The 18,161-nt window shown below is 29.1% G+C and overlaps 2 protein-coding genes across 2 annotated transcripts in view; one reads left to right on the forward strand and one right to left on the reverse strand.

The window, feature by feature from the left end:
• The window catches only part of LOC101508500 (uncharacterized), a 28,352-nt gene extending 24,985 nt beyond the window's left edge, over positions 1-3,367 (reverse strand). Inside the window, exons 1-5 of the mRNA XM_012718223.3 lie at positions 2,942-3,367; positions 1,266-1,375; positions 455-620; positions 253-353; positions 33-105 (exon numbers count right to left, since the gene is read on the reverse strand). Of these exons, the coding sequence (XP_012573677.1) occupies positions 33-105; positions 253-353; positions 455-620; positions 1,266-1,375; positions 2,942-3,074 (583 nt within the window). The 5' untranslated portion in view covers positions 3,075-3,367. The remainder of the gene's footprint in view (positions 1-32; positions 106-252; positions 354-454; positions 621-1,265; positions 1,376-2,941) is intronic.
• Positions 3,368-9,820: 6,453 nt separating this feature from the next.
• On the forward strand, positions 9,821-11,464 carry LOC101509025 (uncharacterized). The gene is made up of 5 exons (XM_004509103.4): positions 9,821-10,290; positions 10,361-10,626; positions 10,702-10,795; positions 10,901-11,012; positions 11,107-11,464. The coding sequence occupies exons 1-5, from the start codon at positions 10,149-10,151 to the stop codon at positions 11,234-11,236; spliced, it is 744 nt and encodes a 247-aa protein (XP_004509160.1). The 5' UTR covers positions 9,821-10,148; the 3' UTR covers positions 11,237-11,464.
• The last annotated feature ends 6,697 nt before the right edge of the window (positions 11,465-18,161 follow it).

The raw sequence follows: 18,161 nt of genomic DNA on the forward strand, positions 1-18,161 counted from the left end.
TATAAACCATATGAACATTGGAAACATCTCACGTTGAAGTGTGTAATGAACAGCATAGGTATGAAGGTTATATGCCCGAATCAAACCTTCTGCATAAGCAACATACTGTGATGGGAAAACAATGAAGTCAAGGGTTGAAGTATGTCATTATCATAAGAGACTCGGTACTAGATATGTATGACTGCAGAAATACTCATCCCATGAACTTTTTGGAAAATGAAATCATGATAAGAAGTACACTGCACACATTACCAGTACAGGTAGGCGAGGATGACAAGCAAGATTTACGATAGGCTTCTTCAAGTCTGACTTTATTTTTGTAGGCGCTCGACCGCCTTCAACAGTTCCAACAACTTCATTTACAGAAAAATGGATATTGAACAAAAATATCCCCATCAGTAATCAAAACCACGACAAACGCATTAATCTAAAGACATGATAAACCATAACCAACCTGTCACGCTCATTCTCTTGTGGAACCCAAAAAACACAACAGGTTGGAGTGGGGTTAAGGACATATGAACTTCTGTATCAGAAGAAATTTGCTCGGTCCTTTTCTCGGGTGAATGCAATACACAAGTTTGCTCCAAATCAAAATCACAAGACCGTATCGTACAATCCTACAAGTGTAAAAGCAACAGGTGCAATTAGTTTATAAGAATCCAATCAAAATGTACAAAGTTACAAACTAACACAACATATTAAGGGGCATTAATTCAAAAAACAAAAACAGTAACTGAATACTTTTATTTCCCCAGTACCAGAGTGAATAAATATACCAATGAAATGCATAAAGTAAACTAAACAGGTAACCAAAAATAAATAAATAAACAACACAAAAGTTCAACTGAAAAACAGAATCTGTGCCAGTGCATCTAAGAATCAAAGAAAAGTTATACACATTTTTTTAATACAACTTCCTAATGTAATATGGTTTTCTTTTTCTGTACTTAATTTAAAAAAATACACTTCAGCAAACAACAATGTTGTCCCCACCCACCATCTCACAAAATATATTCATCAGGATTTTATTTGCATATTATTGACTCTAGCCAAAAGTGCGGATTACTTTTCTGGACCTTTCTGGGCATCAAGAGAACAACTAAACTACAAACACCTTTTAATATTTCTGATTGAATCGCAATCTTTTGCAGCACCAACTCCTTCTATAGTTATTACTTTTTCATTTAGACCTTCCATTTAGGATTTAACACATAGTAAAAAGATTATTAGGGGGTATGATGAAAGGTTCAGGTAGGATCAACCTGGAGGATTGCAATAACAGTATGCCCACTTGTTGGACTATAAGACATTCGTACAGCAGGTGCACCAATGTCAAGAGCAGAAATCTTGCTTCCAGTTAATGCATCAAATTCTGCATGCGTGGAAACAAACGAATAAGTAAAACAATTGAACCCAAATCAAGTCAACAGGCAACAAATACAACAATGATAAGTCCACTTGACACAAACTCGCCAGATTTTAAAATGTGGGATTTTATTTACAAAATACTACCATAGTTCCATGTAAGAATCCTTAACAAATTCACACAAAAAAAGACCAATAGATTACTAAACCAATATATGCTATCAGTAATTGACAAGCACACTACTGTTACCACAACAACCAAATCTATTTCTCAATAGATGAAGTTCATTACATGAATCAAACAAGGCCATCATCCTGTGATGAATTGTATGATCATGTCCAGTGACAGGCTATTTTAATCCAAATCTCTTTTGGCTAATAACTTTCCTTGGTCTTTCTCCAACTCTAACTGTTGGATTATCCTCCATCATATCTACCCTCCTAACCAGTGTTCTCAAGGGTCTTCTCAAGACATGCCCAAAACAGCTAATATGAGACTTTACCCTATTTTATATGATGCATGTTAACCCAACTTTCTCTTTGATGCTTTTAATTTAATCTGATCTTGTCTTGTCTGACCACTCATTTATCATAATATTTCCATTTCTATAATGCTAAACTAACTTTTCTTGTTAACTTTCTACCATTTATACAAGGCAAATCATATAGTTGTTTCGTGTGTAGTAAAACGCTCCTTTAGGTTTGAGCAGTGCTCTGATATCATATATTACACCACAAACATACCTCCATTCCATCCATCTGGTTTGGGTCTAACACCATTATGTGAAAGCATTGACAAGGACATTTAAATTATCTAAAAGAAGTAGAGGCGAGTCTGTTTAAACCTTTAAGAAATTTTTAATTAAAAAAACTAAGGCAAGGGTCCTTTAGTCACTGCAGTCAATTTATTTTCTGTACATATACTTGTACATGGCTAGTTTTACTAGGACAAGTTTGTCCATAATATCTTTTGGAAAAGACCAACTCTCTAAGTAATTCCACAAGGAGGTTGCAAAAAATAGTAAGTATTGGCACATATGACACATATCAAGATATTTTACATCTTGAAGCTTTACACATACACAAAATTGAGTGTCACTGTAGTGCCATTGTCTGCTTAGTGAATGTCTAGTTCGTAACTAGGTGATTAGTGAATGTATAGTGTCATTGTATGCTTCATAGTTCATAACTAGGTGATTGGTGAGTGTATGCATATTTATAGTATATGTATATGCGTACATATACATAAAGCAAACCTCCAACTTAATTACCACTGGCTCAAATGTCACGGATCAAATCAACACAGAGGATTACTTTTATTGCTGCATACCTTCAGAAATTAACTCTCCAACAACAAGGTAAGCAACATTTTAAAAGCACAACAAATATAAGAAACCGAAAGGATCAATTCTTTTATATCATTTCTTGTGTCAATTATCATAAACAAATTTCAAATTAGCATAAACAGAATAACACAGTAACGTCGCCATTGTAACGAAGCACAGTAAACTCAGCTCACTGAATAATCCAAAAGCAATAGAGAAAAAGAGAGAGAGTGAAGCTGTTCACTCACCGACGATGTAGGTTCCAATGGCGACGGCAACAAGAGCCTGATGAGGATGAAAGGAAGCAGCGTGAGGTTGCAAAGGCCTAACGCCACGTCCTATGTGGCGTAGATCTAGATGCTGTAACGTAGTCCACTCCATTGAATCGCGTTAATCAACTTCAACCTACAACTTCATTGAATCACCAGTTGGACTAACAAATGAAGCAGAATTCAGATCTTGAACACAGTTTGGATGCTATGAACAAGAACAAATTCTACTATTGGTTCGTGCTGTTATCGATCTGGAATTGAATTAGGAAGACTAAGGAATTGAGAGATCGCAAAAGCACAACGAATAACTCCGATGCAGAGTATTAATCAGAGTATCACCAAAAAGGAAAAAGAAAGAGCGAAAGTTTTTGTTTTTGTTTTTCTTTTGAGTTGAATAGACTGAGAAAAATGAAGACTTCCGGTTACGTTTGTCAAGTGAATTTCTATATTGGGCCTAGCTATTTTGTAATAGGCCCAATAATATTTAGTTGGGTCGAAAAAATATTTACTACAATTTTTTTGGTTGCTTCATTTTCCCCTTTGTATTTTTTTATAGAGATTTTAGTTGTCACTCCCACAGGTACTTCCCATCCACCTACAAAGATATTGGGAAAATTATTTTATCTATTTATTATATATAAAAATCTGAAATTTCTTTCACTCTCACAACACTTTCGAAGATTTGGCAAAAATCACAGTATTTTTTAATCTTTTAAAACCTTCGAAACATACATGTAAGTTTTTTTCGAATATTTCAAAAGTTCCAAAATAAAACTTTCAATTTTTTAAATTTTTTTTTTAAAACTTTTGAACAATATCAAAATAGGAAATTTTCGAAAGTTTCGATAAAATTGAAACATTTGAAATATGAACATTCCAAATTTTCAAAAACTTTCAAAATTTTTGAAATTTTTGAAAATTTTTAAATATTTTTAGTTATTGAAATAATTAATATGTTAATTTGTTTTATAGTACTTAGAACCAGATGTGCGAACGAAAAAGTTATTTTTAATATTGTCAACAATAGAGGCGATAGAGTTTCACCCACGGCATCATATCGACGAATGAATGAAGCTCATTGTCCACGTCGTTAGCATTGTCGTCGACGTGGTTTTAGGTCTCAAGACCTTGGCGAGAAGGTTCAAGAGTATGAACAAATGGGTTATGTGGTAATTGAGGAACAAAACATGGAAGAGCATGCTTAGCAGTCTAAATTCGCTGGAGGACCATTGGTGACATTGGTATCGACACAATATGAACACTATGTGGCTCAGAAGATATGAGAATGAGAGATATATTTTAATTAATTAATTTTTAAATTAAGAATAAGTATATATTATATCTAGTACATTTTTGTAATGAAATTTAGTACATTATATTATTTTATTGTTATAATTTTTAATTACTTGTAGGATCGTGGCTCATTGAATGTGAAACTGAAAAAGTTTGTCGACGTACTTGTACCATATATTGTACAATATTGGATTCAATAATATATATTGACACATCTTTCCTCAGCTTATTTGAGGATGGTCGACATTGGTCTCATATTTGTCTTTGTAAAAAGGTGGCTAAGAGAGATCAACTTATTTCATATGGCATTTGGAGAGATGACGATCATACTAGACGATAACGCGACTCTTCTTCACATTCCTTCTCGTCGTAAGTTCTTCGATGCACCAATAAATATGAACACTAATAATGTTATGATTGCTTCACACGAGCTTTTGGGAACAACCTTGGAGGAAGCAGTTGTTGAGATAAATTTTAATAAATGTGCACAATCTAGACTGCAATGGTTGTGTGATTTATATAAATCTCATACAAACAAACATGTTTGAGTGTGATGCTAGAACGTACCTCTTGCACTTAGTTGACAATACTATTTTCGTCGACAAGACTCACGCTCGTGTGAAGGCGAAATATATTAGTTTGTTCATTGATTTAGAATGTTGTCAGGAAAATGCATGGGGTACCGCTGCATTGGTTGTACTATATGACAATCTAGGATATGGAGTTGTTCACGATACTAGACAGATGGGAGGATATATGACTTTATTACGGGTATATGACTTATATTAAGTTGTGTTATTGATTTATTTAGTTGTATTTTTAATTTTCTAAATTGTCTTTTATTTGTGGTCTAGTGTTGGATTTACGAGTATTTTCCTAACATATGTAAGTGGGGCGATAGTGGAACGGTTCATGAGCATATTCCAAGAGTATGTAAGTGTACTGCAAACCACGCTTTTAAAGGTGGGTTGCTAACATATCAGCGAAGACTTGATGTTATATTGGTTGAGGATGTATTGTTTACACCTTATGATGGTGATCGAGCTAATCATCATTTTGAAGAACTATTGATGTTCTCTGGCTATCTTCGTTGGGGTGGAGTTTCAGTCTCATATCTACTAAAACGATGTCTTGAAAATTTGGTCGCATTTAGTGTATTCTGTGTGACGTTACTCCAGTGCCAACTAGTATAGATTTGGAGTGGCAGAATACCATGAGAGCGTGTATAACGACCCTTCAGAGTCTATTGCCTCTAGTGACGTTTCCTGGCGAGGTCTCTAAAGACTATTATGCATGGTATGTGACTGTTTCACATCCTATGATCCTCCCTAATGCTCCACCTACTGGTCCATGCATTGATCCACATTTTCCATCATCTTTTGCACAAGTTGGTTCATCTTTTACACAAGACTGTAAATCATCTGAGCTTTTACAAAGGGTCATTCAGGTGACAAATCCAGATGGTGAAGTTCATGTCATATTAAGTGAGTTACTCTGCATGTTTCTGGAAGACCATTAGTAGATTGTATTATGTACGATATTATTGTGTTATGTATGATATTATGTTATATTTTGTATTATCAATATTGTATCATGAAATTCTACTACAATATGAATTTTCAAACATCGACACTTAAATTATACTTCACACATATATATTAATCTTTATTCAATGAAATACAAAATGATTTAATAACTATTGGATTTATGTGTTCCCAATGCTTGAGACGTTCTGCATAAGCTATTTCAAATGCATTTGTACCATCACTACAAAAGTTTCTCCATTTATGTGAGGTGTGTGGCAAAGGACAATCATACTTCAATTTTCTATGAACAAGAAAATATTAAACATGTTTACTATTAAATAATATTATCAACCATAAATTTTATCCGTGCCCAATGACTTTCATTGAAAAATCTAATTGCTATGAAACAATCAAAAGAAGAATCCCTTGATGGTGGTTTATTCAGCAAAAAAAAATGCCATGTACAAATTATGAGACAATGGCACCAAAACAACATTATATCTTGTCGTTATCACGTAACTCAACTCTGATATTTCTTGAGCATTCAAACTAGAAATCTTCAATGAATTCTATACAGTTTTAATGTTGTCATAGAAAACATTAGAATATGAAGTTAACATTTACTACATAGGCCAACACCAATAAAAGTTGGAACAACTTGCCACGAAATATGCCAAAATATCTGGCTCGATTGAATGAATTTTATATTTTTCCTTCAAGCATAGTTCTAGTGCCGGTACAATTAAATGCCCATGTAGTAAATGTGATTTTAGGCACACGTGAACTAGAGAAGAAGTGCTTGACCACTTCAAAGTTAAACCATTTTCTAGAGATTACGCATTTTGGTGTTTTCAAGAGGAGACCAAAACTGAGGTAGAAGTTGTCTGCCCTCCTATAATTGACAACAACTTGGTAAATGAAGATCAAGCGTCATATTTAGTGAATGAAAATTAAATGGAAATAATGATAAATATAGAAATCTAGAAGTTGTAAATTTGTTAGGGTAACAATCATTTTCTTTGGAGAAGGCGGTTCCAATAATTTTAGACAAAGCAACATTAGAAGGTTTTTTGGATTCTTTGTTTATGATTGGTTTATAATTTTAGAGATACTTTAAGATTGAATTTTATATTTATTATTATTAAGTATATGTATTCCTTAAATATATAGATTAATATTGAGACTTTTGTATCATGTTATTATAGTTTTGTTAATTTTATTATTGAAACATTTTTTCTCTTTCTCCTAGTATTATTTATTTATCTATGAATTTCCATTTTTAAAACTCTTAAATAGTTTTTAAAAGTGTTTATATCAATCCAAATATATGCCGCACTGAGCTTGAGATACGTATTTATTGGTCCTACAACAATATATCTTCAATTGTACACTCCTCATCTGAAAGTTATATTGTGTCTAGTGTCTACTGCACAATAATGCAATGCTGTTGCAAGAATGACCTTAGATTTTACTAAAAAAGGCTTTTGGGGTTATAAAGCATAATGATTGGGAACGTGTCTTTTACCTTTTCACGCCATCTTGCAAGATTCTGAATGGTGATTGATTACTACTGATTCATATATCCATATATAGACATAATCGATTCTATATGATCAAGAACAAAAACCGTGTCAAATGCATGCTAATTGAGTAGGCAATTACATTATAGTCCTCTCGTGACTATCTAAATCGAACATTGCACAATGCATCAAGATATTGTACAGGTGGACACTTGTTAACCCTTTCATTCTTAGTCACATATATAGCCATCATCAAAAACAAAAAGTAAAAATTAATTAAAAAAAATCCATTTTATAAGTTTACTTTACATTTTTTTGGTAGAGTATTGGACCAAAGCAGAACACAGAAAAACTATATGTATAATTATAATAGAGTTTATTGGATGGGAATTTTACATTGTGCATATTAGAATCATTCATATAAGTGATTTTAAAAGTAGTTAATTTTTATAAAAGTTAAATATGTCTAATGATGTAAATTTCTACCGCAACAAAAATTAATTTTAAATTAATTTATTTTATTTAAAAATCAATTAACTTTAAAATATTTTATATTTGAATACATTATAACATAAAAAGTAAATTAAACTATAAATTAAAAATTAAAAACCAATTGTAGAGTAAAAACTCCAAATTTAATTAAAATTAATTCAAGAGTCAAAATCTAATTTATTCAAACACATCTAAATAAGTCAAAATAAGTAAAATATATTTTTTTTTCTAACCAAAATTCAACTTTACCTCATAAAAAATTGAACCAATCTATACTATAATTATAAATTAACTACAAATGTACAGTAAAATGGACCCAACTAATGACTGCCTCCTCTATAGTTGGTATTAAATGGTTGACCCAGAGATAGCTGGAAGATCAATCTTGTTTGTCCAATTTTATATTTTCCATTGGTTTTGTAATTGATTTGTGGGGACTAGATAGCTGTGGTATACCATGTTTTATTAGCAAATCAAATAATTTTGAGTCATTGGTGATATCTTATAAAACTTGAAAGGGTATGACGTGTAAAGAAGAGTTTTGTAGTGTGATTCCAGAATACTTTTATATGGCTAGGAATCACAATTCATATTGGGACAGGTGTGGAATCTCATCCTGTTGCATTGCAGATATCTATCTGTTTATTACTTTTTTTAAGGAACTATTTATTACTACTTTTTCTATGTAGATAAATTGACAGAAATCATAAATCTATAGCACAGAAAATACCATTGACATTTTGTTATATTCTAGAAATTTTTTATTCTAAATTGGGTTGCTTTTATGCTTAGGGACCAATGACTATCATATTCCCACATAAAAGGACATATCAGATGTGGATTTGTTCACACATACCTTCTCCGAATTCATATGTGTTGCAAAAAGAATGAAAATATCATTAACTTCAACAAAACATAGTATATATTTAAAAAATTTAAGTCTCACTTTGACAAGAGAAGAAGTTTTATAAGAGTATTTAAAGAGTAACACTCGATCATGATAGGTTAGCTTACCTTTTTTTTTTTACTTTTGGGGATAAAAACGTTGTTGTTGTAAGATGGTATGCGTATCTTTTCCCTCCTCATGCCACCTGGGATTCTGTATGCTAGTTCATATCCATGATGTTGGTATATTATTCTGTTATTATCATCTCGAACAAACACCGTGTCAATTATATGCATTACCATTGTGAATACTTACCTGAAATATCTGAATCGTGAACAAAAAATGTTGAGAAATATAACAGAGCATCTAAATTAGTTATTATAGATAAATGTCAGTTACATATCTAGTTATTTTAATTAGATATATGAATGGATTTTATCATATCTATTATTATAATAATCTTTTTATTTGACAGTATAAAATTTACTTTTATTTTTGTCTTATTATGATTTCATATCAAAATTTTACGTATTCTATTATATTATGTATGTATAATATATTATTTTATATATATTTTACATCATAATAATTTAAGGATTAAATATATTTTTAATATTTTTAAATATAGTAATTTTTATTTTTAGTCTTTCTAACAAATTCCTTTGAACTTTGACACTTTGACATTATGGAGTATTACTATTCTAAAAATATCTATTGTCACCTGCGGCCTATTCACTATAAAAATGTTTTTTTATAAAGAATTAGAAATGTTGAATTACCAACGGAATTATATTAGTGACCAACAATGGACTAGTGTGAGTAGTAATACTCACCTTGTATGCTCAACATATTTTTTTGACAGATATTAGTTATTATTATATGGAAGTAGATACTTTATATTTATAATATGAATTATAAAAAAAAAAACCTAATTAGTGTCTAAAATAATAAAATTGATAATATTAATTATGTTAGATTAAATGTGATATTGATTCTAAATAAAAATATAAAATTTGAAAGTGCGTAAATTTTGAAAGATAATTATCAGTATGTCTATAAAAAGCAGGAAAAAAAAGAGTGTCGGTTTGTTGTTTATATAGCGAAAAAGAAAATAAAAAACATGCCAAAATTAGAAGTTGACTAAAAAATGAGAAAGTAGTAGAGGACTGTACTAGACTATACTAGTAGTGAGTGGCGGAAAAGAAAGTATTAATTCACATCTTGAGAGTCCCTTGGTACTGGTAGCAACGATTCAGAGACATCCCCATATGACATTTCAACATCCACCAAATACCCAACAACAACAACAACTTCTTCTTCTTCTTCTTCTTGTTATATAGATATCCACACCATTCCATTCCACTACTTGCATTAAATTAAATTCCCAATTTCTACCTACCAACCACTGCTTCTTTTATTTTTCTTCCTACTTGCTATATTTTGAATTCATTAATTTTGTGGACACGATGCGAAGCATGGCAAGTTCTGGTAACTCATCACGAGGTAATATTGCTGCAATCGTTGGTGTGGGTCCCAATCTGGGCCTCTCCATCGCTCGCAAATTCGCTCACGAAGGTTACACCGTTGCCATCCTCGCCCGTGACTTAGGTACTTTTTAAATTAAAAAATAATTAATATTATATAGTATATGTCTTGAATTAATTAAATTGTGATGTAGGGAGGCTTTCGCGATTTGCGGAGGAAATTGCGAGAGAAGAAAAGGCACAAGTGTTTGCGATAAGAATAGATTGTTCTGATTCAAGAAGTGTGAGAGAGGCATTCGAAGGTGTTCTTTCTCTTGGATACGTCGAAGTTCTTGTTTACAATGCAAATTACCAATCACCCCTTCAATCCAAACCTACTCCTTTTCAACATCTCCCACTTCACACTTTCCAAACTTCCCTCGCGGTTTCCTCCCTCGGCGCCTTCAATTGCGCTCAACAGGTAATTATAATAACCGCTCTCTCTCAAAAAATGATGTATTTGATGATGAAATTAATTAATTAATTAATTAATTAGGTGCTGCCGGGGATGATTGAAAGAGGAAAGGGAACAATTCTCTTCACTGGCTGTTCAGCTTCTTTAAATGGCATTGCCGGATACTCCGAACTATGTAAATATACTAAAGTTCAATTTTTGTGGGTTTAATTAATTAATTTGTGAGAACATTGCATGCACACAATATTAATTAATTATGAGGATGCATGACATGAGACAGGCTGTGGGAAATTCGCTTTGAGAGCACTATCGCAATGCTTGGCTAGAGAGTTTCAACCTCAAGGAGTGCATATAGCCCATGTTATTATTGATGGTCTTATTGGCCCACCAAGGTTCGTTTTGTTTAGTTTACCGACTCATTCTACATGCACATAGAAAGTTATGAAAAGTTTTATTGGTTGTTATTTTGAACAATATTAAATGCAGAGGATCGTCGTCAAGGGGAGATGAGGGTGTTATGGACCCGGACGCGTTGGCTCAAACATATTGGCATCTACACATTCAGGACCGGAATGCATGGACCCAGGAAATGGATGTTCGTTCATCCATATTCTAGATTCTTCTTCTTCTACTAGCTACTCAACTAAACAACTCATTTGTCTAATCTTCCTCCCCACCAATCCGTAATTTATGTCGCTTCATTATTTTCATGTCTCTCTTTTGCCCTCAATCATGTCTTCCTTGATGTAAGAATTAATTATATGTTTCTTACTATCGTCGACCTTCCGGACTTGTGTACATAAATTTGTTACACCAATTATCATTATTACTATTGTTTGCTCAACTTGTAACTATCACTATCATTATCATTATTACAGCAACAACATAAATAAATAACTAAAAATATCAACTATCTATTTATGCACCTCAATCTCTACAACTTGTTTTTATTTTTTATTTTTAAAAATGTTTGGTTTATACAACTTTCGAAATAAAAATAATAGTGAGATCAATGTAATATGTTAATAGTATAATAAGAAGAGAGATAAATAAAATATTAAATATTAAATAAATATATAAAAATTAGGGATGTATAAATATAAAATTTATTTATTTTTAAGCCAACCTAAAACTTGTTTTCTATGTATAAATAATCTTAAAACTACAACTAAAAAAGAATAGTACAAGTATTTTATTGATAATGATATTTAATACAATATTAGTTTTATTCTAAAAACTAATATTTTCAACGATTTTCTTAAGAATGTGCCACTTACTACTACTATGAAAAATATAGAAATCACGATTAATGACTAATTTGTCGATAATGGGTCAATTTTGTGTTTATGATGAGAGTTGGCTCTTATCGTGGGCCCAAAAGAGGAAAAGTTAAGCGGATCAAAGGCGTGGAAAGGGTAAACGGTTGAATGGATGAAATCAAGATTTCGTGTCCTGATTTTGTACACAAAATACTACGTGTGCTTCAATCTCCAATGTTTTTTGAGTGTTGCACCTTTAAGTCATTTTATGTTATTTATTTACTTTAGAAAAATTATGATATGTGGGTGGTATAGAGAAATTGGTCGTGCTATCCATACGGTTTCAGATGTAAGAAACTTTGAGTTTTTTTTGTTTGTTGTTGAACCAAAATTAGATGAGTTTTAGGATGAACGGATTAAATTAGATAAGTTTTAGGGTGAACGGATTAAATTTTGACCAAACTACTATATATTACGATTAAAAGAAAAAGTTATATTATTTTTTTAAGTGATCATGAGCCACTTAAATAACTCTAAATCATGATCGTTCATGTATGTATTATCAAAATTTAATTATCTTACTGTCTCATTATAAAACTGCTATCATATGCTCCCTATAGGACTTTTTTCTTGAAAACATTAGGTGTTCATTTCTAAATCCTTTTTTGAAATTTTAATTACATTAAATATTTCTTCAATTGGTATCAGTTAAAAGATAGGTTTAATTGCAGTTTTAGTCCCCATATTTTAGATGAATAACAAAAGTAGTCCTCCATTTTATTTCTCTTCAGTTTTGGTCCCCAAACAGTGACATTTTTTAAGGTCACACCATTTATAACCATAGATTTCATGTAAAATTATTGCATAATGAGATTTTGAGACATGATGTGACTTAAACAAATGCAAAAAAATAAATTTTCATCAAAATTTGGACCAAAATTCTGTTTGAGGGACCAAAATTAGAGAGAAATAAAATAGATGGACTACTTTCGCGATTTAGCTAAAATAGGAGGATCAAAACTGCAATTAAGCATAAAAGATATTAAAACAGTTTTGAAAAAGAAATATGTCACTAATTATTTTAATTCTTATGTAACAAATAAATATTATGATGGAAAAATAAACCAACTTTTTTTTAAGGATACATTTCTAAACATTTTTTGCAATTATTAACAAATTAATTATTAACAAATTTAATATTAGTATTAATATTTTTTTATTATGGGGATTTAGTCGACAAGATTCTATATTTATGGATTGGGTAGTATTAGTTATTACTAAAATTGTTTTAATAATAACTTTTAAAACTATATTTATGTTTTATACAAGTGAGCATGAGAATATTTAATAATATAATGCTCTATTTGAAATATCATTCATAAGTAAAATACCAAAATAAACCACTTGATCGTAATGATATTTGTTTTTTTTTTTTTTTCAAAAAGAGTTTTGTTGACAATTGCCCTAAGAAAAATGTTTAAGAATCCTAACAAAATAAGTTATTTATTGAAAAAGTTTAATATATCAATTTCTAATGCATTAAATATACAATTTTTTTGATGAAGACTTAATATTTTAGATTTATAAAACAATGTGATCAATAAAAGACATTGTTTTTAATGAAGAGTCTTTGTTAAGGAGTGGTATAAGGGTGTCGGTAAGGTTGAGAATAAGTAAGTCAAGTTAAGTTTTTTAAAGTTTTTAATTTGACCTGCTAACAAAATTTAAAGTTTAAGATTGTTTGGAGGTTAAACATATAATTTTTTTTAGTTTTTGAATCTGATCTCTATGAAAATCAACTATGATATTTTAGTATGTTTAAAAGTCTATTTTATTTTAATATTTTTAAATAAATAGATAAAAATTAAATATATTAATTTAAATTTAATATGACATTTTAAATAATTTAATTTTATATAACATAATATTTCAATTCTATTTTACAGTTATACATTTAAATATGTCAAAAATTACTATAGACTAATATGATTAAATTATTAAAAGATTAACTAACATATAAATTAACATAAAATTTAAAATAATATATATATATATATATATATATATATATATATATATAATTTTATTTTTATCTGTAGATCAAGTTAATAACCTAAATTATGTAGTGTGTAGCTTAATTTTTTTATAAAAAAATGTTAACTCTGTCTATTTTATAAAAATTAAAAACTTGATTGCTAGATCGTATATCTGTATTGATCTTTGTGACCTATTTCTACTGTTGAATTTGGGTTAAAAATTCTATAAAAAAATATCTTTATCTTCAAAACAAATCAAACACTTGTCAAATAATAAACATTTTACAATTCTCTTATGATTAGTTAACCAATATATTAAGGGAACTTATTAGAGACTTCTCCTTTAACAAATTCTAGAAGATATATTTTGGACAAACACTAACCAATGTTTTATTGTTTTCTGTTTCTCTTGGATCGTTGTGTAAAGAATGGAACGTGGAGAAAGGCTAATGGGATAGAAAAGCAACCAATGTGATCAAGTTGGGGAAATTTATTGGAATAGCCGTTATACATACATACATGTTGGGGGCATTGCAACTGCACTGATAGCTACTTGGAATAAGTTCGTGAATCGTGACTAGGACGAGGGTTCCACCCCCATAAAATTGTGGTTGCCAATTAGAGATAGGAATAGTTAGACAATCTTTCTGATTTATTTAATAAAAAAATTAGTTTAGATTATTTTTAAAGTCTATTTATTTAAATAGTTCAGACGCAGTCTTATAAAAAAGCATATTAAATCTAATAGACTGCATATATATATTTTATTATTTATTAATGTTATTTTTTATTATTATTTATTAATAATATTATTTCTTATTTTAAAGTTTATCAATTAGGCAATTCCTCAATAGTCGTTCCATATTCGATAGCGATTCTATATTCGGTAATCGTTTCATATTCGATAGTCGTTCAATTAAGCAATCACTCAGTAGTTGTTCCATATTTGTTTAACAGGTAATAATGAACGCATTTGTTTCAGAAAAAAAAATTATTCTTTCAAACTAAAAAATATTTTTTAGGGTTTAAATGATGTTTGTTTCAGATTTTTTAAAAATCATTTTATTAGAAAAATTATTTTTTGTTTAATATATAGATATATAAAATATAATATTTAAATGTTTTAATATTAATAAAACTTTTAAATAATCTTTCAGGTCAGACTAAACTTTTAAAAAGGTCAGTTTAGACCAGAAAAAAAAACTATGATAAACCGCAAATAAAATTTAAACCTAAAAAATTAATTATAAGTCAGACTCAAATGTTTCAAAGTCTAATATAACTTATATTCATATCTATTGTTAATAGTATGTTATTTGATTATGCAACCATATGATTTATTATTTTATTTTTTTATAATTTCATGCAACCATATGATGATTGTATATGTTATGTTATTCAACAAAACATATAATTTGATTCTTAACTGTAGTGGTCCCTGACCGTATCTGAAAAGTTTAATTATAGCAACGTGTCCTGCCCCTCGAACGATAATTTCTTTATTAATGTTGTTGTTTGCTTGTGAGATTACTGTAGCCTCTTATGTCATGCTTGCTTGATGTATTTTTCAAACAGTTTTTCTTGAATGAAAGGTTATACTTAATTAGGAGCGTATACTTGTCGAGTTGATATTGGTGAACTCTTCATTAAACTTGATAATATTTAATTGAATCGTGTTACAAGCCTGTAGTTTTATTGCCACACACGAACTAATCCAATTCAATGACTAGCTCTATAGTTTTATTAAAATAGTATATTTTTTGAAATATTTCTTATTTTTAAATTTTTTATTTATTTATTTTAATTAAACTTTTAAAGTAAATGATTGTCATGATAATAAAATAATATTAATTAATGATGATATATTTTTAAAATAGATAAAACAATTTTTTTTTACTTTTTTATTTTATTTTTTTAAGTGGGTTTAGAGTTTATTTTTGGGTCATTAATACTAATTTCATAAAATACATATAATTAAATTATATTTTATTCAATGAAAATTCCCTTAATTAAATTTCATAATTTAAAATTTTAACACTTAAATTAAATGGAACACTTCTCGATTTAATACACAAGTCCTAAACTACATTAACAATTTTGTTTTTAAAATTACAAATTTCTTTAAACGTATGAGATTTGCAACTTTAAAATTATATACTCATTAATTGAACTAAATCATTTTGGGTGTATATTAAATTTTTTGATAATAAAAATTGATTAAAAGTGTGTTGAAGATGAAGCGATTTATATTTAAATACATTTATAAAAATATATGATTTTGTTTAACTAATATTGTTTGAATAGTTTGAATCAAAATTGATTTTAAGTGTATAATTACATAAACAGACTTTAATTAATGTGTGTTATTTTTATTTATTTTTTCACCAAGATTTATTTTATTTTTAGTTAATATATTTATTATCATTATATTTTTCTATTTAAATAGTTGTTTTAATTTATGTGAAATTATTGAATAAAATGAAAATATCTATTAATTTAATTTTGGCTGAACTCTATTTAAAACTTCAAAGTATAGTTGAAACTTGAAATGAAACAAAAAAGCATACTTATTACAACATTTAAAATTAGAAAAGTACAAATTTATGGCAGTGCAAGTGCATATATTATCTTCAACAATGAATATAATGAAAGTCGATATTGTACCCACGAGGATTGTTTGTCAAACATGATAATAAACATTTTAAGTTGTCGTGAGCAATAAAATAAAAGTTTTGGCATAATGAAAATGCTGATTGAAAAATAGTTAAAAGTAGTTTGACTTTAAAGTCTTGATAGATATGTTCTATCAAGAATAAGTGGATGATAACATTTTTTTAATCTTAGTTTGTAAAATCAAAAAGATGATTTGGCGGGATTGATATGTCAAATTCAATCATACATGATGTGAAGGAAATTGTTGTGCATATTGACTAGCTAATTATAGTCTTTCATTAAACAAAATCTTTGTTCTCCCAACTCTTCTGTCGAATGAATTATAGATCATCTTAGCTGATGATAATTATAGGGTCTTCTTTCCTGAGTTTATTAGAGTTGTTTGTTAATTATTTTTGTTCCTTTTTATTTGGTCGTTTAGGCCTTTTTTTTGTACCAAAAAATAAAGAACATGTTATCTATTAGATATAGTTTAAATATGCGTTAGAATTATATTAAGGTAGTTAAAAGCTAGTTATGATTACATGGGAAAAAGTTATGCTAGTTATCTTAAGGGTATTATATAAATACTTATTTTACACTAATTACATCATAATTCTTCATATGATCAATTTTAATATTTATTTTAATAATTTCTCTTTTTGTTAGTCTAAACCATGATTCTCAACATAGTATCGTAGTAATAATAATTATTCTACTACATTCTTTTTCAAGATTTTTTTGAGAAATTTTTTATTGAAACTTCGTTGATTCAATAATTGAATTCTCTTTTTCAAGTCAAATTGCTGCTTATTGTTTTGTTAATTAATCTTGCAGTTAAATATTTTCCAATGGTATTTGTTGAAGGTTCTCCTGTACTCCAAAATTTGGTGGCATGTTTCATTGTTCTTTAGTCATTATTGACTTTGTTGTATGCTTCTACTCTACGATAGTTAAACAATTCTCTTTGTGTTTCTATCTATGGTAGTTTAGCATTTTTCATTCTCTTTGTTCGTCTATCATATGGTAGTTAGACATTTATCAATCTATTTGTGATTTTATTGTATTGTGGTTAAACGTTGTTAGCCAAAATCGGATATAAAAGCTCAAGATTGTGATTCTTGATTCTATATTGAATGAAAATCGTATAGACACTTAAAGATTTTTAAATTAGTCAAAAGTACGCAAAACACTTCGACGATATCTATGCACTTTGACCGTTAACACTTTCTATATCAGCTTTCTTATTTAACTGATGTGATTACGACTTGTATTATTTTTTTGATAATTTTATTTAATTAATTACACTGTATTTTTTTAATTGTATTTTTCTTCTTAAGAAGGAATTTTAATCCACTTCCAACTTCCAACTTGTTGGACTTTTAGATGGAATGTAATTATGTTAGTTACTTTAGGGATATGATATAAAAATGTATGCTACACTAATTGCATCATAAATCTTTATACTATTAATTTCAATATTTCTTTTAATTCTTTCTTTCTTTCTTAAATTCAAAATTCTCAACATTATTTACCACTTTCTTTATACCAAGCTACTACCAACTTCAAGTATATATATATATATATATATATA

The sequence above is a fragment of the Cicer arietinum genome, chromosome 7, assembly GCF_000331145.2.
Source record: "Cicer arietinum cultivar CDC Frontier isolate Library 1 chromosome 7, Cicar.CDCFrontier_v2.0, whole genome shotgun sequence".
Taxonomy (NCBI): Eukaryota; Viridiplantae; Streptophyta; class Magnoliopsida; order Fabales; family Fabaceae; genus Cicer; species Cicer arietinum.